General features: G+C 44.7%; 1 protein-coding gene across 2 annotated transcripts in view; it reads right to left on the reverse strand.

Annotated features, from left to right (window-relative positions):
• Window positions 1-203: 203 nt before the first annotated feature.
• Window positions 204-26,924, reverse strand: part of FOXM1 (forkhead box M1) — a 66,655-nt gene continuing 39,934 nt past the window's right edge. For both annotated transcript variants that reach the window (XM_084857151.1, XM_084857152.1), the window contains 3 exons: window positions 19,678-19,756; window positions 17,487-17,656; window positions 204-4,490 (listed from right to left, as the gene is read on the reverse strand). In XM_084857151.1, coding sequence (XP_084713277.1) covers window positions 3,420-4,490; window positions 17,487-17,656; window positions 19,678-19,756 — 1,320 coding nt within the window. In that variant the 3' untranslated portion in view covers window positions 204-3,419. The remainder of the gene's footprint in view (window positions 4,491-17,486; window positions 17,657-19,677; window positions 19,757-26,924) is intronic.

Genomic DNA, 26,924 nt, shown 5'->3' on the forward strand with positions numbered 1-26,924 from the left:
TTTCTTCTGAGTAGACGTGAAGAGGATTGCATTGTGAATAAATATATAATAAATAAAAATTCCTCTTCAGTACTTTGGATGTGCATTGTTGTATTTCCTCACATTCACTGATCCCAATGTCCAGAAAAACCCAATGGAATTGGGGGTGTGGGGGGTGAGAAGGAAACCAAGAACCCCACAAAATAAATCAGCACCTTCATTGTAGGATAATATTTATTTAGAGAATTTATGAGCTATCGTTCACCATGAAACAGAATATAATAACATTCAAACAGTAAAACAATATGAAAAACATAGAAACAGCAGTGTCACCATGCTGCATGAAGTAGTACAGAATAGGGGGAAAACTTACATCTTTTTTTTTTTTATGGTAGAGCAGTAGTTGCTTGAAGGGAGAGGCAAATACTTCAGTGCCTTGTTACCCCTGAGAATACACCTTTGGCAGACTGGTGAGAACTGGGTCCTCCCAGAGACAATCTTGGTTTTCATTGCTACTTGCTATTCGCTGCAAAGCCATTTCGAACCCAGTGTTTAAACAGCAGCGATAGTAGCGGAGACCATATGAAGTGTTAGCCTAGGTGTACGCTTGAGAGTATATGGCGGGGGGGGGGGAACGGGGGTATCTCCTGCATGTTCAATAGTAGAGAAACATTTTTCAGAAGTGAAGGACATCACACAGAGATGATATTTGAATTCAAAGCCCATATTGTAAGATCATATTTCATATTGTAAGATCACTAACTGAGCTTGGAATTCATACTGCAAACGAGAGCTCTAGAGCTCTCTAAGCTCAAATCTAAGACACATAATTATGTGTCTTAGATTTGAGATTAAAACAAAAAGGCAGCTCATAGCTCACAGTCATAAGAGAATTATTGTCCAGGATAGATTCCTTTGTGAGAGATGCTGGGCTGTTGCAAGTTGCAGCACTAGTAGGAAACAAAGTAATTGCAACCTTGGCAGGCTGACAAGCATCTATGGGAGTTCTTTGATCAACTGTTTCTGCTTCTGAAATGGGTGGCCCAATGATAATCCCTGGTCAGCCTCATAGGAATGGTCCAAAGAAAGGAAAACGTAAACTCTAATGGTAGAGGAATAGGGAAAACAATTGACCTAAGCTTTTAAATAAGCAGTACTGAGGGAGATGAATAATTCTAAGGAAATACACCTACCAGAATTAGACTTCTATGCTGGCTATATCAGAAACATAGACTGTGGTTGAAGTACCTGCGTGTGGTTCCAGGTGATTTTTGTTTTTAAAAGGCCAGGCTCCTGTTCTGTGCCTTTAAAAAACATTACACTTCACAGAGTTCCCTCTTTTTAACATCAATATTGAGAAGCGGAACAACTTGCCCTGGTGCATCCTTAAAATGTGAAGAAAAATGTCTGATAACCTGCTTAGAATGCTCCCCTCCCCCAGCTGAAAATTGGAGGATCCATTTTTGAAGTTCTACACTAGTGCTCCAGTTGTTAGGGATTATAAAGGTTACTTCCTTAATTTGGGCAGCTATGTCGTGCCTGCCCAGACTCTCTAAAAGCTCCCATGGCATGTCCCCATGAAGAAAATAGCATCTGACCACACTGACAGCTGTTGCTACCTGATGGTGATTTGAGGGAGTGCAGTGGCCTGTGTTTTAACCACCATTCTTGCAAAAGTCGATGCTGGGTGCCTATATTGCTGTGTCTATAGGAACACTCTCCTTTGAGGACTACAGAGTTTCTGCACTGGTCCATTGTTGTGCTGGGCATTTAAGTGTCAGGGATTTATGGGGAAGTAACATTGACATCAGAGCTAGATTTAAAAGGCAATAGGTTCTAGACCAGCAAATACCACCTAGTCCTTAGTTAGAAGTGGTCTATTGAAGGAGGATGCTTATCTCTCAAACATGTATAGAAAAATACTCATAATATAGAAAACACATAATATATTCAACAAGAAAGTAGACTGTGAAATACCATTTTGACAAATAGCCTTTATCAAGTTTATATAATTGATCCAGGGCTCAATCCTATGCATGCTTAGACAGAGAAAAGGCCTACAACTCCCAAGGCTGGCTGGGGAATGCATAGGATTGCACCCTCAAATACCTTCGGAAAACTTTTCTGTTGGAATCCAGTTGTGCTGTTATCACACTGAAATTCTCCCACTCATCCAGTGATATTTGTGCTCTTCCAGCTGTAAAATCTCAAAGTGTAAAAACTGTAAAAGTGTTGAACAAACTTATATTATGCCAAATTCTAAATGAATTTCTTCCTGTTCTTGGCTCTTCTGGAGATATCACCCTTTCCTTGGGTAGATGATATCTCTCACCCAAAGAAAGAATGAGGTGGATGTTTTACATCTGGAAGAGCACAAGTATCACCAGATTAGAGGGAGTATTTCATCTTGGTAACAACACAACAGAACAGCTTGATAACAACACAACAGGATTCCAACAGAAAAGTTTTTTACCCAAGGAATTAGAATTAATCATATGAATTTGATAAAGGCTATTTATTGAAACATATGTGGTATTCCATAGTGTAGTTTTGAATATATTGCTATCTGTTTTCTATATGTATGGTTTTATATATATTGTGTATCTTTGTATACATGTTTGAGATAAAAGCATTTTGTATACAACTGGGATCCTGTGATGGGATATCAAGAAGACCCAAATTTTGTTGAGTTTGTACTATTGGTAGAGGAGACACTTCAGACTATTACATGATTTCTGGGTAGAGTAACCATCTTTATTTTTTCTGTGCCTTTAACAGAGCCTGATATGAAGAATTAAGCAGAATAAGCTTTTTCTGGCAATGACATATGATGGGAAATGCTTCAGCTGCCAAATTCTTTTGTGTTAAGTTCCTGTTAAAACCACAAGAACAAGGAAGGAAAAAAATGGCAATCCTAAATGAATAAAATTATTTGTACTTAAGAGTGGCTATGTAGGATTTCGGAGTTCCTACACTTAATACTTGTCTAGTAGAGGGAACCTTTGGTAAATTTTTCTCATTACAAGCTGAACCCTCTGCAACTATTAAAGGTACAAGAGCTCAGTCCTTCTTGGCATTTAGTCACCCAATTTATACTTTAAAAAGCATGTAAAATGTACAAATATTAACAAGGATCCAAACCTACGAACAAGATCGAAACCTATAAACTGGAGTACCATTAAAAGGAAATGGGAATTCTCCCTAAAAGCTTTCATAAGGAATGGACTTAGGCTTTCTTGATTGTTTATACAGTGTCTTGACCCTCTATATAACTAAGAGCAATATCCACTGGAATGCCAAGCAGCCCCTGGGCCATTTTATGGCCAGCTATATCATAGAATCATCCTAGTGTGTTACTTAAGAATTAGTTAAGAAAACACCATCTGTGCCCCTTGTTTATTAACAGCGAGCAGTTTTCAGAATATATCAGCCAGTTTTGTTCATTTCAGCTCAGGAATTAACTGTGACCAGCTGAAATCAGTACTCAGGTCATCCTCAAGGCCAGGAAAACTGACATCTAGTAGGATTTTGGTCAAACTGTCATTCATGGTATCTAGGACTAGGCCTTCTAGGAGTGAACGGTTATCTGGAAGAACAGAGGCCCGAAGCTCTGGGGATGACTGTTTGCTGGGTGCAGGAGAACTTGTCAAGGGCCCAGACACCATATCATTAGCTTCTGCATTTAGAAATGGCAGCTGTGGGGAATCACACAGGGGAATCACGCTTAGGGGAGTGCTACTAAATCCCCAAAGGTCTAAGTTCTCCTGGAGGGATAATAATGGTAATGGAGGGTTTCTCACAGGGCTGAAATCCAGATTGCTAGTTTCCTTGACAAATGGTGCTAATCTCCAGGGGTCAGTAGCTGCCAAGAATGTTGGGGTAGTTACAGGTGCTTTACTACTAGGGGTGGAAGAAATTGGCAGCTTGCAGAACATCTCTTTTATTGGAGTTTTAAAAGGGCCACCTTCCCCCTGAAAGCAGCTAAAGTAGGACATGTTTCCCAGAGAAGGCATTTCCTGATCAAAGGGAAGGTCATGCCTCAGCATGAATGAATCTGAACTACTGCTGCTTGGCAGGAGCAGGACTGGTTCTTCTGAGCAAGGCAGGGCTAAGTGCTGCTTCCTTCTGGATCTACCCATTTCATGCTTCTCTTGCCTCTTTATAACCAGCATGTCCAACATGCTCTGGGGTGGTGGCTTGAACACTGTAGACTGTCTCTTCTGCTTTACAGATGGTGCTGGGAGGCACAAATTAAGTACTTCACCAAGCTGTGCTGGTTCTTCCTTTACAGGCAATGCTGGGACGAACGATGATGACAATTGATTGGAATGAAAGTTGTCACCCTCCTCTTTTAAAAGTGCTGCAGGGAATGATTCTCTGCTGATCTGACAGACATCCTCCTTTATGGATTGAGGGGTGGTAAATGGAGATGCCTTTTCACCACAGTAAGTCTCCTCCTTTATGGAGATTGCATGTGGGAACAGGACTGGCTCTTCACTGGATGGCAACACCTACAACAGAAAAGGAGAGGCTACACTATAGTTGACAGCAAGGTGTTGGTACAAAAAACACAAGTCAGGAAGTACCAGAGAAAGGTTAAGGGCATTACTTTAAATTGTTTAAAATGATATTTTTTATAGTTACTATGTATACTTTGTTAAATATCATTTAAAATAAAACTGGTAACCAGGCCAGTTTGCTGTTATTGAAAAGAATCTCTTCCTGGCAAGCCACATTCGAGAATGAGGACAAAGCAAGAGGCTGCTTTGAACATGCTGTGCAGAATGGTCTCACTTTCTCACCTCCTTGGTGGGAGTGATAAATTTGCCCCTCCGGCACTCCTTGGACAGTGGAATGGAGTTTCTCACCTGCCTTGCATCAGGCAGTGGTGTACTTAGATGACTGCTTTTGAGTGCCTCCCAGACCAGTATGATCATTTTCCTTATGGAAGAGGCAGTATAGCTAGGCTAGGACACTCAGAAGCAGTGAGAATCTTTCTCCCCAACTTCCAAGTACCAAACAGACCAGTGTGAAGTGAGTAAACAATTCTGCCCCTCTTCTGAAAAAAAGGCTCAGCCTCTCACCTCCACCCTTCTTCAGAGGCACATAGAAACAGCAAGAGAGATTGTTGCAAGTTGACCAATGACCCCACCAGATATCTCTTTAACCTAGACTTTTAAATTGTGCAACAATTTGATGTTTTAGTATTCTAGGTTTTTTTAATTGTTCATTGTCTTGGTAGCTTCTTCAAAAAATGTGATATATAAATTTTAACAATTAAATAATAATAAAAATAACTATTTTTTTTAAGTCTTCAGAGAACAGCCCAGCCCAACAGGAGATGGGTGTCTACTGCCTTTTCCCTGCTCCGTATTCCATAGTAGTGGGAATCAGAGGGTCTGTTGACCAAACTGTTGAGCAAGGCCAGCCAAACTGTGTGAATCCCTGTTTGCAACTGCCTGACCAAGCCCTCAGGTCTCAGGATAAAATCAGGTTATGTTGAATGTGGTTTAAATATGTTTATATCATGCAAGTGTAAATAACTGATCATCCTGGTTTACACTTTAATTTAATATCAATTAAATGTGTTGTTTTTTGTAAATGGCACAGATCTTTCTTTTGTTACAGTTTTACCAAGTCACCATTGCTTGACAACTACTTGTCATATATGGGTCAATATTTCACCAGCCTAATAATTAGTATTTCAGTAGCAAACTGGAATGGAACATTAACATTTTCTTTCATAGTCTGGATGAAGAAGTGGATTCTGATGCAGATCTGGGTGGTCAGCCAAAAAGTCAAAATTATCTAAATAATATTTATTTATTGCATTTATATCCCGCCTTTTTTCCTCTTGCAAGGAGCACAAGGTGGCATACATAATCCTCCTCCTCTCCATTTTATCCTCACGACAACAACCCTGTGAGGTAGGTTGGGCTGAGAGTCTGTGACTGGCCCAAAGTCACCCAGTGAGCTTCCATGGCCAAGTGAGGACTAGAACCCAGAAGAACCAAGAGTTATTATACATAATAATAGCAAACTAATTATCTGAGTCCCCTTCATGGATTACTGCCTTGTTGTGGCGAAGGGGCTTGCGTAACTCAGTGAAGCCATAAGCTATGCCATGCAGGGCCACCCAAGATGGACAGGTCATGGTGGAGAGTTCTGACAAAATGTGGTCCACTGGAGAAGGAAATGGCAACCCACTCCAGTATTCTTGCCAAGAAAACCCCATGGAACGTATCACAAGGCTAAAAGATATGACGCCGGAAGATGAGCCCCTCAGGTCGGAAGGTGTCCAATATGCTACTGGGGAAGAGCAGAGGATATTTCCAAGTAGCACCAGAAAGAGTGAAGCGGCTGGGCCAAAGCCGAAAGGACACTCAGCTGTGGATGTGTCTGGTGGTGAAAAGAAAATCCGATGCTGTAAAGAACAATATTGTTTAGGAACCTGGAATGTCAGATCAATGAATCAAGGTAAGCTGGAGATGGTCAAACATGAGATGGCAAGATTGAACATCAACATCTTGGGAATTAGTAAACTAAAATGGACAAGCACGGGCGAATTTAATTCAGGTGACCATCATATCTACTACTGTGGGCAAGAATCCCTTAGAAGAAATGGAGTCAATTTTGTTGACTCATAGACAATAAAAGGGTGGGAAAAGCAGTACTGGGGTACAATCTCAAAAACGATAGAATGATCTCAGTACGAATCCAAGGCAAACCATTCAACATCACAGTAATTAAAGTCTATGCCCCAACCACTGATGCCGAAGAAGCTGAGGTTGATCAGTTCTATGAAGACCTACAACACCTTCTAGAACTAACACCAAAAAAAGATGTCCTCTTCATCATAGGGGATTGGAATGCTAAAGTAGGAAGTCAAGAAATCACTGGGATAACAGGCAAGCATGGCCTTGGTGTACAAAATGAAGCAGGACAAAGGCTAATAGAGTTTTGCCAAGAGAACACGCTGATCATAGCGAACACTCTTTTCCAACAGCACAAGAGGCGACTCTACACATGGACATCACCAGATGGTCAATATCGAAATCAGATTGATTATGTCCTTTGCAGCCAAAGATGGAGAAGCTCTATACAGTCAGTCAAAACAAGACCTGGAGCTGACTGTGGCTCAGATCATGAGCTTCTTGTTGCAAAATTTCGGCTTAAATTGAAGAGCGTAGGGAAAACCACTAAACCATTCAGGTATGACCTAAATCATATCCCTGATGAATATATGGTGGAGGTGACGAACAGATTTAAGGGATTAGACCTGAGGAGTGCCTGAGGAACTATGGACGGAGGTCCGTAACATTGTTCAGGAGGCAGCAACGAAATCCATCCCAAAGAAAAAGAAATGCAAGAAAGCCAAGTGGCTGTCTGAGGAGGCTTTACAAGTAGCTGAGGAAAGAAGGGAAGCAAAAAGCAAGGGAGAAAGGGGAAGATATATCCAACTGAATGCAGAGTTCCAGAGAATAGCAAGGAGAGACAAGAAGGCCTTCTTAAATGAACAATGCAAAGAAATCGAAGAAAACAACAGAATGGGAAAGACTAGAGACCTCTTCAAGAAAATCGGAGATCTCAAGGGAACGTTTTGTGCAAAGACGGGCATGATAAAGGACAAAGAAGGCAGGGACCTAACAGAAGCAGCTTCCTAACAGAAGCAGATGAGATTAAGAACAGGTGGAAAGAATACATGGAAGAACTATACAGGAAAGATCTTAATGTCCCTGATAGCCATGATAGTGCGGTCACTGAACTTGAGCCAGACATCCTAGAGAGTGAAGTCAAGTGGGCCTTAGGAAGCATTAGTAACAACAAAGCTAGCGGAGATGACAGTCTTCCAGCTGAGCTATTTAAAATCCTAAAAGATGATGCTGTTAAAGTGCTGCACTCAATATGCCAACAAATTTGGAACACTCAACAGTGGCACAAGACTGGAAAAGGTCAGTTTACATTCCAATTCCAAAGAAGGGCAACGCCAAACAGTGTTCAAACTACCGCACAATTGCGCTCATTTCACATGCCAGCAAGGTGATGCTCAAAATCCTACAAGCTAGGCTTCAGCAGTATGCGAACCGAGAACTACCGGAAGTACAAGCTGGGTTTCGAAGAGGCAGAGGAACTAGAGATCAAATCGCCAACTTTCGCTGGATCATGGAGAAAGCAAGAGAATTCCAGAAAAATGTCTATTTCTGCTTCATTGACTACGATAAAGCCTTTGATTGTGTGGATCACAACAAACTGTGGCAAATTCTTAAAGAGATGGGAGTACCAGACCACCTTACCTGTCTCCTGAGAAACCTGTACGAGGGTCAAGAAGCAACAATAAGAACCAGACATGGAACAACCGATTGGTTCAAAATTGGGAAAGGAGTACGACAAGGCTGTATATTGCCGCCCTGCTTATTTAACTTATATGCAGAGTACATCATGTGAAACGCCAGGTTGAATGAATCACAGGTCGGAATTAAGATTGCCGGGAGAATTATCAACAACCTCAGATACGCAGATGATACCACCCTAATGACAGAAAGCGAAGAGGATCTCAAGAGCCTCTAGCTGAGGGTGAAAGAGAAGAGTGCAAAAGCTGGTTTGAAACTCAACATTAAAAAAAGATCATGGCATCTGGCCCCATCACTTCTTGGCATATGGAATTGGAAGAAATGGAAGCAGTGACAGATTTTATTTTCTTGGGCTCCAAGATCACTACAGACAGTGACTGTATCCATGAAATTAAAAGACGCTTGCTCCTTGGGAGGAAAGCTATGGCAAACCTAGAGAGCATAGTGAGAAGCAGAGACATCACCTTGCCGACAAAGGTCCGTCTAATCAAAGCTATGGTTTTCCCAGTAGTAACGTATGGCTTTGAGAGCTGGACTATAAGGAAGGCTGAGTGCTGAGGAATTGATGCTTTCCAACTGTGGTGCTGGAGAAGACTCTTATGAGTCCTCTGGACCGCAAGGAGGTCAAATCAGTCAATCCTAAAGGAAATCAACCCTGACTGTTCATTGGAAGGAAAGATACTGAAGCTGAAGCTCAAATATTTTAGCCACCTAATGCGAAGAGAAAACTCCCTGGAAAAGACCCTGATGCTGGGAAAGACTGAAGGCAAAAGGAGAAGGGGACGGCAGAGGATGAGATGGCTAGATAGCATCACCGATGCAATGAATATGGACTTGAGCACACTCCGGGAGACAGCGCAGGACAGGAAGGCCTGGCGTGCTATGGTCCATGGGGTCACGAAGAGTCAGACACGACTTAACGACTGAACAACAAACAACTCACGTCAACATTGTTTGCTGTGGTTGCATTAACACAAGCATTAAATCAAAGATTTGGAGGAAAATAGTTGTACTATTTCTACTCTGCACAGAATATAATGCTCATTTCGAGTATTATGTTCATTTCTGGTCATCACCGCTCAAGGAGGATACTAATATACTTTAAAATAATCTAGAGAAGACCTCTCATGAGAAAGGGACTCACAGGCAAGTAAGCAAAGCCTGAAGAAGCCATGTCCATTTAGCTTTTCAAAAGGTTTAAGGGGACATGTGGACATTTAAAGAATATCAGAAAGTAGAGGAAAATCCTTTTATTCTATTATTCAATAAGAGTGGAGCATGACGCACATGACAGGCTGGCTCAGCTGGTAGTTGATTGATCATGGGAATGGGGTCTTCAAGGATTGATCTTCCAAAGGGTCATGATCAGATTTGGGATCCTTTGGTGGATCTCCTTATATCTCAAGCGAATTGCAAGCTCTGCCTGGATACAGCTTCCTCATCCTCTAATCTGAGGAAAAGGCAGAGTGGGCACAGATGTGGCTTCTGCACTGGCCCATACCCCTTGTGGGCCTTTTAGGGGTTGAGGGAATGATGGGTAGAGGGCAGATATTTAGGACTTCCTATGATGAAGCCCAGGGTACAGGACAAAGCTAGTATCTTCTGTCTTTTCACTGCTATATGTCCCTGTGCTCTAAGCTAGATGAGCCAATTTGTGGGAGGAAGAAGGGAGCATAAACACTTTGTTCTCTTACATTATTGAAATGCACAGTGCAGAAATTGTGCACCATCACTTTGCATATCCACATACAGATTACCGGGTAGACTAAGTCTCCATCAGTTGGTGGTGACGAGGGAAGGTGAGTAGACAGGATTGAATAGAACCAACTTGTGTGGTTTACCACCCTAAAGAAGTGGGGACCGTCTTCTGGGTGAAGGACTGAATTACCCCATTATCCGATCCCCAGGGCCTGCAGAGAGAGCCAAAGCCTCCGTGGATTGTGCAGTTTGGGCTTATAGGCATGAGTATGACTCTGTTCTGTCTGGTGCATTCAGTAGCTTCTCCAGATCCAATGAACAGACGGATGAATCCCTGCCAGAGACTCAACTTCATCTCATTCTCTGATGGTAGGATGGAGGAAATCCCGCTCTTTCCCCATTGGGAATTGGGATAAAATGGATAAAATGTGGTGGGGAAATTTTAATACCATGAGGTGGCCTGTTTTGCTCTCCAGCACTCAGCCATGTACTCTCCAGCACTTAAACCCACTGTGGAGAGTTTAAAGGTGGTGCTTGCCCAACTTGCTGCAGCTCCCCAAACCCTTTTCTCCTTTCTAAAGTGAAGGGGAGAGGTGGTGGTGGGAAGTAAGTCTGAAGAACAAAAATATTCGGCAGTTAAAGGCTTAGAGAAAAAAATCCTCCTCTGACAGAAGCAGAGTGAGAAGTTGGGAGGTTCACCAGTGGAGATAGGAAGCTAGGAAGAGTCATGCTCTACAGCATGGGTGAGGAGCTAATCTGGCCTGTGGAGGTTTTGGCACCCTCCCCAAGCCCCTTGACCTGGAGGCTACCAAGGGCTTGGGGAGGGAGTGGAGAGAGGGATCCCCCTGTTATTTCTGACTATTGCACTTTGGTAAGGGATTGGATGATAGTATGCGTATGGCCACACCCCTTGACAGCATCCTGCCTCCACCCAGAAATTCCCCACCCCTGCTCCACAGGATATCCAATTAAACCTGTATGGCTAATGGATGCACAAATGGCATCTGTGGTTCAGTTTCTCTCATCAACTACTGTTGGTGTGCTACCTGTGTCCTTCTTGGAGAGGGATAACCTGGCCACAGTAATCCGTGCTCAAGTAACACCCAGACTAGACTAGTGGAATGCATTGTATGTTGGTCTACCTCTGAAAACTGTCTGGTGTAGAACATGGCCAGAGTATTAACCAGTATGGACTACCCTGAACATATTACTCCAGCGTTAAAAGATCCTCACTGGCTACCAATTTGTTTTCAGGCTCAATTCAAAATGCTGTTTTTGATTTTTAAAACTTTGAAGCGTCTTTAGGCCATATCTAAATGGCTGTTTTCTCTACATGACAGATTTTAATTGTATAAGTTTTAATGTTGTAAAGCCGCCTTGAGTCCCAGTATTGGGAAAAAGGTGGGATATAATGATGATAGTCTTCTCCCATAGAAATATTTGCCAGATGTGGTCATCTTCAGGGATCCTTTTCCAAGTGCTCCTGTCTTTTGAGGTTAGGCAGGTCGCTACTGGGAAGAGAACCTTTTCTGTGGTGGCACCCAAATTACAGAACTTCCTTCCTAGACTACTCACCTGGTGCCTTCATGCACCAGGCAAAGTGCTTTGTCAAGCTTTTAATGCCACTTAGGATCCCTTTGTGCTGACTTTATGCTTATTTGAAAGTAAGCCCCATTGAACTCGATGGGGCTGTGATGTCACATGTATATATGTTATGAATCTGTGTATATGTTTGCATTAATGTTATGACTCTGTATTTTCTGGTAAGTAGATCTAGAGAGTGAGTGGTATGAGCAACAGGAGGTATGTTGTATCTGCATATGTGAGATGATTGGCTGAGTGAGTGCAGGGGCGGGGGCAAATGGTGTACAATATGTAAACAGAGAGCAGTGCCTGTGGAGTTTTAGACAGGGAAGAGATAGATAGGGCTTGTGAGGAGATAGATAGTGCCTAGGATCTGTGTTTATAGGATTAGAATGGGGATTGACTGCATGTTGTCAGGGTGGAAACTGAGCCAACAGAGCCCCAGAGCAGTTCTGATTCTGAGGAGGAACAGCAATCCGTGCGAGAGGAGCTCGCTCATATCTCACAAGCACAGCAGCTGGCAGAGATTCCTCCTGCCAGCATTCCTGGGATTGACAGTGACCCTGGCAGTGAGAGAGCGCTGGAGGGGGGCTTGCTGGACGCTCAGCACAGACGCAGGGAGCGACAACAGATGGAGGGCGCAGAAAGGAGGTGTAGCAAACAACGGTCGCGTCCTGAGGACCCAAGGGAAAGAGGGAGGATCTCTCCCTAGCCCATAAGTTCAGGGCCTTCCCGTGATTCTCCTTCAGACGGGGACCAACTGCCTTACCTGGAGCTTAGGCTACTCAACTATCTTTCCCCAGTGCTATTCCTTGCTTTGGCGCTAGCGACTAGTATTCTGAAAGAGTCATAAAGTAATAAAGGAAGAAAGTCTTGGAAAGAATTCCTTGTCGTCTGTGTCCTGAGTTGGCTATTGGTGGGGACTGCAAGAGGCAGCTAGGGCGCTCCTGACACATGTGTGTGAGAGTAAATTATATATGTGCAGGAGGAGAGTAAAGAGGTTATTTACTGTTTAACACTTTAATTCTGTAAATAATAAATATTTATCTGCTTTTCAAAATCCCATGCCTACGGCTCGTGGCTACCAAAGGGTAAAGGTGATAAAGAATATAATATATGTAAGGATATATGTGGAGTTGGGGCTAAATTTACTGACTTAGGGCACAATCCTATGGTCGCTAGACAGCATCTAGATGGCCATAAGGTTTTTCAGTTTCTAGGAACTGAGCTTGGAGCTCTGAGGTTGGTCCCCAGAAACCTGACTCTCTGCCCCCACCCCCACTAGGTGGCACATCCCCTGCTCTGCGCTCGTGTGAGCAGCACAGAACAGGTGAAACAGGGGCATTCCTGGGGGCAGGGAGGGGACCATGGAAGCGCCATTACGATGCTTCCTATGCACCATCCGCCCCCCCCCCAACTCTGACGAGCCCTGGGGCTAGACAGCCAAAATTGGCTGTCTAGCCTCAAATTCAAGGCAGCCAGAGCGCAGAGGAGAGGATCCTCTCCATGCTCCACCTGCCCACCATTGGATAGTTGGCCGCCTCTGAGTTCAGAGGCAGCAGACTATCCCCACAGGATTGCACCCTTGTTTGATACGTGGAGAAGCAAAAATCAGATTGCTGGTGAGAGACAAAGGCCCTCAATATGTTCATGAGTTTGTTGATTGGTTAGCCCTGAACAAAGGGGGAGGGGAAGGCAGACTCCACAGAGAAAACCATTATAAACCAACTGACCACAGAGATAATTCTATGGGGCTGGAAAGGGGGCAATTAAAAGATAAGAAACAGAGTCCCCAGTCAAAAGGGGGGCGGTGACAAGGAAATTTAAACAAACCTCCTATAAGAATCAAACCTCCTATGATTCTATGAATGAAAGTGTGGGAAGTCAGGACAGTTACAATATAATTGTACTGAGCCCTCACAGCCATCTCATATACCATATTCAGTCAGAATGGCAAAGACAGTTGAAAACCATTCAGACACTCCACAGAATGTACATTTCTGTCATGTCAGATCTGAGAAGGCCCAAAACTTTGATTCTGGGCTGAGAGAAGTTCTGGTGGAGGAAAAAAGATATTTGGGAATTTTGGATACTGGTGCTGAAATCACACTGATCAGAGAGGATTTCATCATCTCAGCAAATATAATTCCCCATGAGTCAGTAAAAATAAGAAGAGTCAGAGGGGGTCCAAATGAGATTCCTGTGGCCAAGGTGATGATCTCATGGAGGGGAAAAGAAGGGACATACAGTGTGGGAGTGAACTCAGACCAGGATGAACTGGTCACACTTGGAAGATATATTATGGGAGCTGGAGAGAAGATATATATTGTCACCAGAGGTCAAAAAGGTTAGAACTTCTGCGACAGGCTTGGGCACTCTGAGACGGGGTGACAATGTAGCAGCTCTGCCAGATTCAGAGTCTGAGTTTCAGAAAGAAACTGTTGAACCAGCTGATTTACCAGAGGAAAGTGGCAGGGGAGCAGATACTAAGTTGTTATCTCATGGTATCCAAGACTTGTGTGAGGCAAATGAGATGCAGAATGACAGTAGTTTACAATCAATAAGCTCAGGTCTTACCACAAGAAATCCCCTTTTCTGATGTGTGGAGGCAAGGTGTACTGTACAGGTGGTGGTTACCTAGTGAGAGATAGTCAAACTGTGAACCGGTGACACAACCCACAAAAATTCAGGCCTCAGTTACTTAAACTAGCTCATGACAATCCTTGTGCAGGTCATTTAGGAACTGGGAAGACTAAGAAAATGTTGTTAGCCCATTTCTATTGGGGTCCAATATTGCCAGAGAGGTGGCCTCATATTGCCAGTCACATGAAGTATGCTAGAGGGTGGGGAATGGAGGACAAAAAGTGATAATAGGACAAGCTTTTTATAGAGTGGCTATGGACATAGTAGGCTCCTTCACGTGACCTATCAAAAAGGGCAATGTGTTGATTTTGTCTATGTGGATTTTGTCACAAGATATCCTGATGCAGAGGCCTTACGTTCAGTGCTTTGGCTGTGGCAAAGGCCCTATTAATAATATTTATGAGGCTAGGTTTTCCTAACAAATTACTTTCAGATTGTTCTTATCTGAGGATATGCAGTTTGTGGAAGAGTTGTGGAATCCGAAATGTACTGCCTATCACCTACAAACTAATGTACTGGAAAAACAATTTAGTGGGGCTCTAAAAGGGATGGGACAGTATGCAGTGGCCTATATTGACAATGTGGCGATATTCAGTAAAAAATCTAATGAAACATCTGACTCATCTCAGGAATGTATTAGGGGCAATACAGAAGACAAGAATGACTATAAAAATTACCCAGTGTCAGTTTGGACTGCCTGAGGTGATCTAGGTCACCATCTGGGGAGCAGGAAAATTACCCCACTGTGGAGTAAAGTGATAGTGATCTAATCCTGGCCTATTCCCCAAACCAAAGGACAAATCAGAGAATTGATAGGGACGGCAAGCTATTCATACCAGGATTTCATGATTTAGCCACTCCCTTACATGAACTGATTAAGAAAGACAAACTAGCTCAGGTTAAATGGAAGATGGTTTTTATGGAAGAAGCCTTTAACTAGTTGAAGCAGGCCCGAAGCAGCAAGCCAGTGGTGACTGTACCTGATTTTGAGCAGCCCTTCCAAGTTGCTACAGATGCATCAGATAAAGGCCTCAGAGCTGTGTTGCTACAGGAGATAGAAGATGTGAAGCATCTTATTGCCTATCACAACCGAAAGTTATCCCAGTGAGAGAGAAACTACTCATTAGTGCAGAAGGAGTGCTTGGCAATCATGTGGGTATTGAACAATCCGCGTACGTATGTCTGGGGAAGAAGATTCACCCTGCTGACAGATCACTGCGTGGCTTCAATCCATGAGGAATACCAACACCATATTGCTTTTGAGTAGACATGTATAGATCGCACTGAAAATGTCTTATCTTTAAGAATGTGCTGGTTTTGCCTTCTACTGATCTTCTCATTAGATCATTGTTTTAATTTAATTTGTTTTCATTTGTTTTGCAAGCTCTCTTGAGAGCTTTAAAAAATTCTTTATGTAAGTATGTTTATAAAAATTCACAATGAGAAAGCTGCCGAACCGTTGCACTCATCCTTGGCTCAGGTCATTGAGATTATGCTTAGTGAGTACAAGATCCTTTACAAAGTAGCAGGATCAAATCAATCAATCAAATTCATATACTGCTCAACTGGCAGTAACCATGGGGTTATCTATTATCATTAAAAACCCCTACAAACCAAAAACAATACAACCAAAATAAAAACAGCAATAAAAATATGAATATATATTAAAATAGAAAATATTAAAAAGCCGGTAAATAATCTGTGGACCAGATTAGAAATTAAATGCCTGGTGGAAAAGGAAGGTCTTAACCTGGCATCTAAACACACAGTGAATATGCCAGGTGAATCTCTCTGGGAAGGGCATTCCACAAACAGAGGCCGCTACAGAGAAAGATCTTTCCCTGGTAGCCACCTGTTGCGTTATTGTGGGTGGCAGCACCCAGCCTCTGAAGATTGTCTTAGCAACTGAGAAGGAATATATGGAATAAGGCACTCATTCAGGTAGACTGACCCTTAGCTATTTAGGGTTTTAAAGGTCAGCACCACGAACGCCATAAATCAGGCCTAGAAACTGATGGGCAACCAGTGTAGTTGACACAGTACTGGAGTAATATTTTGGAAATGGCCAGTCCCAGTAAGCAGCCTTGCTGCTCTATTCTGCACTAGCTGAAGTTTCCAGACTTCCTTCAGAAGTAGACCTACATATAATGCATTGAAATAATCCAGGGAGGAGGAGAATAGTGCATGGATAATTGCAGCCAGGCTGTCTCTGTCCAGGTACGGTTGTAGTTGGTATGTCAGCTGCAGCTGATAAAAGGCACTTCATGCCACTTGGGCCTCAAGTGACATAACTGTATCTATAAGTACTCTAGACTATGAACTTGCTGCTTATGAGGGAGTACAACTCCATTTAGAAAAGGTTGGTCACCACTTAACCAGACGGATGAATCACCTACTAACACAGGTTACAAACAAGCTAATTTTGACTCTTTTGGTGCTCCATAGCTAACGTGGATGCCATTTTTTTCTTTTTATCGATTTGGGGACAGTGGGGATTGCATGTGGCCCTCAGGCTGCCCACCCCTGTACTAACAGAAACTCTATCTTGTCTGGATTGAGTTTCAATTTATTGACCCCCATTCAGCCCTTTACGGAGTCCAAGCACCAATTCAGGACAGTCACTGCCTCACCTGTATTTGATGAAAAGGAAAGATAGAGTTGAGTGTCATCTACACATTAATGAGACTTCATTCCATCCCCTTGGACAACCTCTCCCAGTGGTTTCAAGTAGCTATCAAAAAGCATGGGTGACAAAAAAAGCCCAGAGAGATGCCACAACAGAGTCTCCACAAGGCAAAACTATAGTCTCCAGCACCACCTTTGGGAACCAGCTGTCCAAGTAGGAGTGGAACCATTGCAACTCCAACTCCCAATTAGACACCCTCCCCAGGAGGACACCATGACTGATGGTATCAAAAGCTACTAAGAGGTCTAGGAGACCCAGCAGGTATGCACTCCCTCTGTCTTCCTCCTAATGAAGGTCATCCAACAGGATGACCAAGGCAATCTCCAGCCCCAAACTGGTCGTAAAACCTGATTGAAATGGGGCAGATAAACAAGGTACAGATGTACTGGAGCAGGAGGCACCCTGAAGTGGGAACTGCCAAGTTTGGACAGTCTGGACTGCAGATTTCTTCTCATTCTCAGACAAGAGGCTGGAGTTTGACACTAATTATTTGAGGCATTCAGGTGCGAATCTTAACAGGGACAAGAGTATCCCCGAGTACTGACCTTTGGAGCAATGTGCACCTGCTTGCTGCTCTGCATGTTCTCAGAGGCACTCTGAGCTATAGGCAGTGGCACCTTTGAAGAAGGCTGAAGAATGACAGACTGACTAACTGGAAACTGGATTGGAACGAAGTAGGAATTAACACGTGGAAGCAAGGTCTTCATTTTTCGGCCTAGAAATGAAAAACACTTATCAGTTCAGCAGCCAGAAACTGTGAGCTTCCTTAGTTCTAACAGATATACCATAACAGCAAGTTGGTGCCTTGAACCCCTCTCACACCTAATTTGGACATTGGGATCAGTGAATGTGAGGAAATAAAACAATGCACATCCAAAGTACTGAAGATGAATTTTTATTTACTATATATTTATTCACAGTGCAATCCTATTCATGTCTACTCAGAAGAAAGTCCTACTGAGCTCAATGGAGCTTTCTCCTGCATAAGTGGGTATAGGATTGACGCTTGAATGACCTCAATTTGGTGAAAACCACAATTCCCTATTCAATGCCATCATTATGTTGATGCTACAGTTATGATAAAAAGGTATTGGTTTGACACTACCTGCTCAGTCAGGTATTCATATCTCATGGGGATGGGAAGAGAGAATGAGTTGAGAAAAAAGGTTTGGTCTATCTATATCTCTACACACACAAGCACTGCTCTTGCACAAACCCCCCTGAAACCTGGCAGGCCTGATCCCCTCAGAAGTAGCAATTTAAAGGAGTGTAGCATAAAAGCCCCTGCACCTATTTATTTGAAATTTGGCATGTATAATTCCCCCTTAAGAGGCTACAGTGCCTGAAAATGTCATCCAAATCACACAAAGTAGAAACAAAATTATAGCTATTTCTTGATTTCCAGTGATAGTTAATGGGAAGCACAAAGGTTTGAATTGGATAGAGCTATAGAAAGTTCCTCCACACCCAGATCACCATCATGCCACCCAACACAGAAAACCAGATCCAGAGTGTGTACTGCTGAATGAGTGGGGCTAGACACCAACTGAGATAGACCCATGGTTGCCATGAAGTCCTGAGCCACTCCTGACAGTGCAATCTCAGCATGTATGTTGAAGCCCCCCTTCAGCACTACCCCAGCTCACTCAGGAAGGGAGACTACTGGGTAGCAGGGTGGGCAGTACACCAGCACAATCCCTATTCTGTCCTGAACACACACACACACACACACACACACACACACACACACTCGGCTCCCCTACACCTGTTTTGTTCAATCAGGTCTCCATGATACAAGCTAGCTTTGGCATGCTCTTCCAGGATGGCTGTTGTTTTCCCATTCACCAACCTGGCATTCAACAGCGGTACCTTCAACTCAGGCAGACTGTCAGCAATGCCACTCAGGCTTTGTGAATGGAGAGACATTCCACTCTTTTGCACTCCCTTCCCCTATAACAACCTAGCTGCCTCCCCCCGCCATATCTTCCTCTACCCTCTACTGTTATAATGGCTGTTACCCATTTCCATCTCTCCACCACTCTTCAAAATACATCTCTTCCAGTTATGGCTGGGAGGCAGGCCACCAACAATGCAATTCAAGGAGTTTGTACACAGACTTTCTATGTCAAACCAGGGAAACTTCAGATCCTCTCCAGCCATATGGGAAGTTCCAGTCCTTGCCCATTTAAAGGAATTTGTAACATCCCTACAGAAGCTGGTGTGGGAGCTTAGAAAGGAATATATGAAGCTGTCTTCTGCTGGGGTAGCCTAGTACTGCCTACTTTGGCAGCCAGTGTGCAGGCTCCCAGACGGGGTCTTTTCTGCTTCCTGGAATCCTTTAGCTGGACATGCAGGGATTGGACCTGGGACCTTCCGCATATAAATGTACATGTTCTGACTGAGCAGGTACTGTCAGGTAGTGCTGAATGTTTGAAGCTCTCCTGTGGGAATGCAGTCTCACCCAGTTTTCCCCTGGAAATCCAGACAAAAGAGGATTTTGTCTGGTCCTTAAAGGTGCTCTGTCTTTTACCCCCTGCACTTCGTTGCAGTCTTTGTCTCCACTGTATTGGTCATTCAATCCTGTCCATTTAGTGCTCACATGCAGAACAGCTGACTAGGTCCAACATGTGCAGGCAATTTCTTTGTCTCACTACCCATTATATCCATTGGTTCTTTTAGGGAGGAGAGTTCTGGCCTTTTCTTTGGGCTTCACAGAGATGCAGAATACACACTCACGTGCAGTCTGTGGCTCACTTTTGCTGCCACTAGAGCTTCCCATATTCTTCTGCAGATCCAGAGTGTGCCGTTTTTGCTGCTACATTAGTTTTGGGTTGAGAGACAAGAAAAGAAGTGTTAGAGGAAAATCCACCACTGCCCAATTGCCTTCTGTTCATCCAGAGGGCAGTGCTAAACTAAACAGGGAATGTAGCTAGCACAGTAATTACAAAACCATTGGGTGTTACATGTCACCTCCTGCTGCAAGCAGACACATTGTGCTGACTGCCACCCAAAAGCCCAACAGAGCCTGAGGTGGTATGACAGAAGTCCATCAGCAGCTGTGAGCTCTTCTGCAGGAGCCGGGTGGTAGGATTTGGTATTTGGTATCTCTCACTGCCTAAGAAGAAATATAGAAGATTAATTATGCAGCATCTTGTTCTAGCCAAATTCCACATGCTTAAGCATAGTGGTGGAAAGGGAGAAGAGCATGAGCAAGCTGTTGGTAGAGGGGACTAAGCAGCCTGAGTTAGTCTATTTTGCTACTTGCAGGTCTACTACCAGTTAGGTACCACCATCCAGGAAGAGGGAGTGACTGCTGCTTGCTGCTGTGGCCACCCCACCACCACCGCTTTTCCTGTGGGCTTCTGCCTGGCAGACGGCCACTCCCTGCAGGACCAGGCCACCAGGTACTGAGCCAGCTGTTGCTGACTGTCGCCACCTGTTCCTCCTGGAGGGACCATATAAGCTGGCTGGCTGAAGTGGCTTGGGAGAGCCAGTATTGGTAAAGGGGATATTTTGATTTTTTGGTTAATGGGGTGTGTGTTGTGTTTTCAGGGGTGGGTAGCCTGCCTGATAGGCGGAAGCAAGGGGGCATGTGTCCACCTGATGGAGGCAGTGGGGGGAGTGTTGGGGGCCAGACTATACAGAGGCTGGGCGGCAGGCACTGGCAGAGCACTAGGGGCAGGCCATGCCAGGTAAGGGGAACAAGGGAGAGATGTGTAATATCTGTCCCGTTCTGGGCCTGTCCAGAGCCAAAGGATGGCTGGGGGAGGCGTGACCCCATCTTCTGGCCTTCATTTGCTGCTCTGCAATGCCAGGTCTGTTACCCAGAAAACCTCCCTCATCCATGACATGATCCTGGATGGGGGTGCAGACCTGGCATGTATTACGGAGACCTGGCTGGCTGAGTTGACTGCTCCAACTCTGGCGGCCATGTGCCCAGCCGGATTTTTGTATGCACAGCAGCCGCGGGCTGGGGATCAGGGAGGGGGAGTGGCTGTTATCTACTGGGAGTCCTTGGGCTTCACCAGACCCCCTCTCTGGGAAACCAAGGTTGCTGAGTGCATGTACTGGAGGTTGGGCCCGAAGGGATTCTCTTCGTGTACCGTCCACCGTGCTGCACGACTGACTCCCTGGCCAAGGTGCTTGAAGTGGTCTCTCATGTGCATCTGCAGTCCCCTAACTTATTGGTGTTGGGGGACTTCAGTGTACATTCAGAGGCCATCCTCATGGAGGCACCTCAGGACTTCATAGACACCATGGCTTCCTGGGAACTGGGCCCTATTCTAACTGGGCCCACCCACGTAGTTGGTCATGCACTAGACCTTGTGTTCGTTTCTGGAGAAGCGGGGAGTGATCTGGAAGTCGGGGGTATATCCCCCCCCCCCCCCGGTCATGGTCAGATCACTATCGGGTGATGTTGGACTTCTCCATTCCACAACTCCGCAGGGGTGGAGGACCCATTAAAATGGTCCACCCCAGGCGTCTTATGGATCTGAATGGATTATTGGACGCGCTTGGGGATTCTCTGGAGCACGCAAACGGCCACTCGGTCGAGACCCTGGTGGGTGGCTGGAATGCTGCAATGACTGGGGCATTAGACTGAGTGGCTCTGAAATGCCCTCTCCACCTGAATGGGGTTCGAACTGCACCATGGTTCAATCCGCAGTTACGAGCCCTGAAACAAGAGGTGAGACGGCTAGCGCGCTGGTGGCGGAAGTCTCGCTCCAAAGATGATTGGACATGAGCTAGAGCTGTATCTTCAGCCTATCACGTGTCGATGAGGGCAGCAAAAAAGGACTACTATGCTGCCTCTACTGCATCCACAGAGTGCTGTCCCAGGAGGCTGTTCCAAGTGGTCCGGAGCCTGGTCAGTGCTGAAGTAGTTGCACTGGTTACCAGGTATTTTCCGGGCCAAATTCAAGGTGTTGGTTTTGACCTTTAAAACCCTATACGGTTCTGGCCCAGCCTATCTCAAGAAGCGCCTCCAGCAACACCAGACAGGCCGCTTAACAAGATCAGCCTTGGATGGCCTTCTCTCTGTCCCATCAGCCAGGACAGCTAGACTGGTGGGGATGAGGGAGAGGGGTGGCCCCCACTCTGTGGTGGCTCCCACTCTGTGGAACTACCTCCCTAGGGAACTCTGCCATGCCCCCTCTTTAATGAGTTTCTGCCACGCACTGAAAACTTGGTTTTTCAGGCAGGCATTTGGGGTGGGTTAGGGTATTTCTAAATAACGTTTTAATGTATAATTTTACTGTTTTAAACTGTACTGTTGTACATCGCCCAGAGTGGCTGGGTGACCGGCCAGATGGGTGATTAAGGAATTTAATAAATAAACAAACAAATAAAAAATAGATGAGCGCGTCAATCCTGCCACACCTTTGCTGATGTCAGGATGCAGGAGAAAAGAGATTTTGCTGTCTCTCGCTCTGATCGTATTCCAGAAAGATACATTAGGGGGCATTTTTGCCAATGAAAATTAAAAAAAATGTAATTGCAGGTATTTAAAAATTATGTACTTAAGTTATGTACCTTTTGACCTACTACTTCATTGGCAATAATGACTATTTCCTAAGTTGATATGATGTAAATAAACCTAAGCGTCCATCCATTAATCCAAGTAGGTACTCAAGCCTGGCTCTCTGTTTTCTTGAATACTGAACATCTGAGGAGAGAGGGAAACTAAAGGAAGCTGAGGGATGGTCTTAGTTTCCACAGGTAAAGCTTCCTCTATGTATCCACAGCAACCAAAACAGGAAAGAAAGAAGCCTAACCCCCCAACCAGGGGGGGAAGGTCTTACTGATTCCAAGACCCCACAATGGCTGGTGGTGGCCAGGCATACAAAAGTAGTAAGAGGGAAATTATCCATGTCGCAAGAGTAAAAATGAATGTTCAGGCAGAGAAAATAGTTACAGAACTTGTCAGTTCTCAGTGAGGGTTTGTTGAAAATTCTCTACTCTAGTGAACTTTCAGAGCCTCCTATGATCAGATGGTCATCTCTGTCTTAAGCTAGACTGGTGAGCTCAAAGAGCAGGGCCTTTTTAACACAAGACTTGTAAAATAACTGGGCTGAAACCACTGGTAGGTTTCTGGTTTCATAGAACTGTTTTTATTTTCTCTCTCCTGGAGCAGAAGTGAAGGCTGGCCATAGGAATCAATGGAGAAATCCAAGTGGATAACACCTTTGTCCCTCCCACACAAAACCCCCAAAGGGTACCCGCAAAGAGAAGTATTCCTCCTCTTTCTAACTCAGGTCTTTCTTTTTGTGAAAAAAAGTAATTCTGAGTTTTCCAACATTTAGAAGTACTACCTGCCTACATTCAAGTCAAAAGAGTGACTACATGCAATTGAGCATTAATTTGGCCTGGGAGGAGGAAATGAGGGGCAGGCAATTTAAGTTGAATGACCTTTGCTGAAAATCAAGATGTGTTTCATATAGAAGAGTTTGAGTTGGGAATCCAGACAGCCTCAGCTTGACCCTCAATCTGCAGTATTAACAATGGACTATATTGCAGGGTTGTTGTAAACCATTCTTCCATAGCCACAACTCCCCCCAGCCCACCCTCAATAAAGGATAATTAACTGCATTTCCTTTGGGATCTGTGTTGGTTGGGCTATTTTTTAAATGTTGATAAACTGTGGGGGGAGGGATTCACTTGAAGACTTGAGATAGAGCATGAAGTCCTCTTTCCTCCTACCTTTTGTTTGGTGGTAGAAACGTTGGTGCCCAATCACAACTACGTTAAAATCTTGGATTTCTCCATTGATTTCTATGGGCAGCTTTCACCTGGGAGACATAAAAATGGCTTCTCAGAGTCAACCAGAAAATGGCATATCTAGACAGTGAGATGGTTTTCTAGCCTTTTTATTTTTAGGAAAGGAAAGGTTCCTCCTGTGCAAGCACTGGGTCATTACTGACCCCTAGAGAGACACCTGCATTACGGTGGTGTTTTCATGGCAGACTATAGCAGGGTGGTTTGCCATTGCCTTCCCCAGTCGTGACTACCTTTCCCCCAGCAAGCTGGGTACTCATTTTACCGACCTCGGAAGGATGGAAGGCTGAGTCGACCTGAGCCCGCTACCCGAGACCCAGCTTCTGCTGGGATCGAACTCAGGTCATGGGGAGTTTCGGTTGCAATACTGCCGCCTACCACTCTGCGCCACATGCACAGCAACCTTTTATTTTTATTTTATTTTTTAAGGGGTACACAAAAGGTTCTCAGTCAGCAAGGGAATGGAGCAGGCAGGAAAGGGTTAACTCCCTCTTCCGTGGAAGGCAGGACCAAGCAATAAAAACCTTTGTCCACCAGAAAGATAAACCCTCTGTTTTTGGCTCTGCCTTCTAGTGAAGAGCAGGGTTAAGCTGAGGCTCCCAGCGTAACTGTGGAACCTTCCATTATTTGTTCAAGTCAGTCTTAGGATTGCCTATCTGATTCTTCTATCCACTGTCTGCTCATAGATAGGATTTTCGTGTCAGTGGTCTTTTGGTTTTACTAGTTCTCAGTTTTATGCAGGCATAGCGCTGAGACTGCTCCAAGCCCTCCTTGTGCATTTCCTTAATGGCCACTGCGTGAAAAAAAAAAAATCTTCAGTGGCTACCACTTTTTTGGCAGAGGAGAGACCTTCAGTCCAATGGCCATTTGCCGTGATACTATCTGTCCCCATGGGAGATTGCCTTTCTTAGGGCATCTTTATCTTGGAGAGGAGGGCAGAAGGGCTTTCTGGTGCTCAGCAGTGGGCCACAATGTCCCTCAGCAGTGAGGGAGTGACAAGCCCCTGCATGGGAAACTCCATGCTGCCTACTCAGCATCCCAGAGTGCCGCTCAGAGTCTCTCTAGGTGCCACTGCTCTACAGCTCTGCAGAAGTGGTGAATAATGCCCACAACCAAGGGCTGGCCTGCTCAGCACTGGGAAGGGATTGTCTCAGCCTGATGTCCTCAGAAGGCTGAATCAAGTGGTGATCAAGGAAACTGTGGATTCCTTGACAAAACAACTTGGCCATCACTCTTCAAAGTGAAAAAGAGCAAACCAGTGTTATGCTCAGAGGAGCCTTCCCCCTCTCCCTCCCCAGATCAGTCTAAGTGGAGGAAGGGCATCACGCAGGCATGCTAAGCCTAAGGAGCACAGGGCTAAGGGTCACAGAAGCAGAGGGGATTCCCCTCATGCCTCGCTCTGATTGGGGACCTGTAGACAGATGTCACCTGTAATGGTGTTTCCAGGAAGGATAGAACCGGATGCCCAGACTCATTCCCCTCCAGCTGTGACAGAACCAGATGTGCAGTTACAGTCCCTTAAAGCACTTTGGGGTCACTTTCTGAGAAGGTTAAGGGTTCAGTCTCTGAGTCAGTAACAGAGGGGGATGCACCTGACTTAGGCACTTCAAACTGTAGGCTGTTCAGTATGGGTCCTTCCCTATAATTCTTAATGAGGCTAATTGTGCCCCCAGTGGAGTCCACCCCGCCAGGGGCAGACCTTGAGGGGGTGTCTGAGATGCTCCCCATGAATGTGCCTTTGGCTCTACTTGTTGTGCCCTTCCCAAAATTCTTTTTGAAGGTCACACAGAATGGGTGGAAGGATCCTTTCAAGACCAAGGCCCCACAAAATTTACATCAAATACTTTATTCTCTATCCAGTCTATCCAGATTCACGGGGTGCCCCCATGGCAATTCTCTCCTCCAAGGCAGTACTGCCCTGAGAGGTGGCAGGGACACTCTCAGATTCAAGGGATCAGAAGAGAGATGTGGTCCTCCAGCATCTTCATGAGGCTACTGCATTATCTATCACAGCAGCCACCTCCAACTATACCTTAGGATGGGTGTTGGTCCTGCGGGCATGAGCTGTGCTTCCAGAGGTGCCTGCCAAGGCCAAACATCTCAGGGAGGAGCCAAACGAACTAGCCCAAGCAGCTGAGTTTATGGTTGATTCATCTACAGATTGCTTCCAGTACTCAGCCAGATCGATGGCTTCTGGCATAGTGGTGCATAGGAATCTTGGGCTTAAACACTAGGATGTGGAGACCAAGGTTACCAAATCCATCACTCTTTTCAAACAGGGGAAGCATTTTGGGGTATCTCTCATTCTGCTTCTATTAGAGACAAAAGAGAAAAAGGTGCTGCCTTCAGCTACAAAGACAACACATAAAAGAAAATACAGGAGGATGAGCTTGGTAGCCCCATCAAGAGCATCTGGGTTAAAATAAATGGAGCAAAGGATAAAAGGAACATGGTGATCAGAGTCTACTACCGGCCACCCAGTCAAGGAGAAGACAAGGATGAAACTTCTGAAAAGCAAACTGCCAGTGTTTCAAGGAAGCATGATGTCATAGCAATGGGGGACTTCAATTTTCCCAATATCTGTTGGAAAAGAAATTCTGTAAAACATGGCCCCTCCAAGAGATGCCTGACTTGTGCTGCTGATAACTTCCTCCTACAGAAAGTGAAGGAAGGAACTAGAGGATTGACCATCCTTGACTTAATCCTAACCAACAGAGATGACTTAGTGGATAAAGCAGCAGTTATGGGAACTCTGGGGGAAAGTGACCACGTTATACTTGAGTTCTTGGTTCTAAGGGAAGCAAAAGCTGAGTGTAGCCAAAAGCGTACTCTGGACTTTAAGAAAGCCAATTTTAATAAAATCATAACAATAAGTAAGGCTCCATGGCAAGTGACTGTAATGAAAAAAGGAGTCCAAAATGGGTGGGAGTTTTTTAAAAAGGAAATTCTCAAGGCACAATTACAAACAATTCCAACAAGAAGAAAAGGTGGAAGACAACAGGAGAAGCCAATGTGGCTTCACAAAAAGCTTAGGGATGACCTGAAAACAAAAAATGACATATACAGGAAGTGGAAGGAAAGCCAAGCTACAAAGGAAGGCTACAGGCAGGTAGCAAAGAACTGCAGGGATGGCATCAGGAAGGCTAAAGCTGAGAATGAGCTGAGGTAAGCGAGAGATGCTAAAAGCAACAAAAAGGCTTTCTTCAGAT

This window comes from Heloderma suspectum, chromosome 5 (genome assembly GCF_057233095.1).
Source record: "Heloderma suspectum isolate Gila_16-S chromosome 5, 16-S_ref, whole genome shotgun sequence".
Classification (NCBI taxonomy): domain Eukaryota; kingdom Metazoa; phylum Chordata; class Lepidosauria; order Squamata; family Helodermatidae; genus Heloderma; species Heloderma suspectum.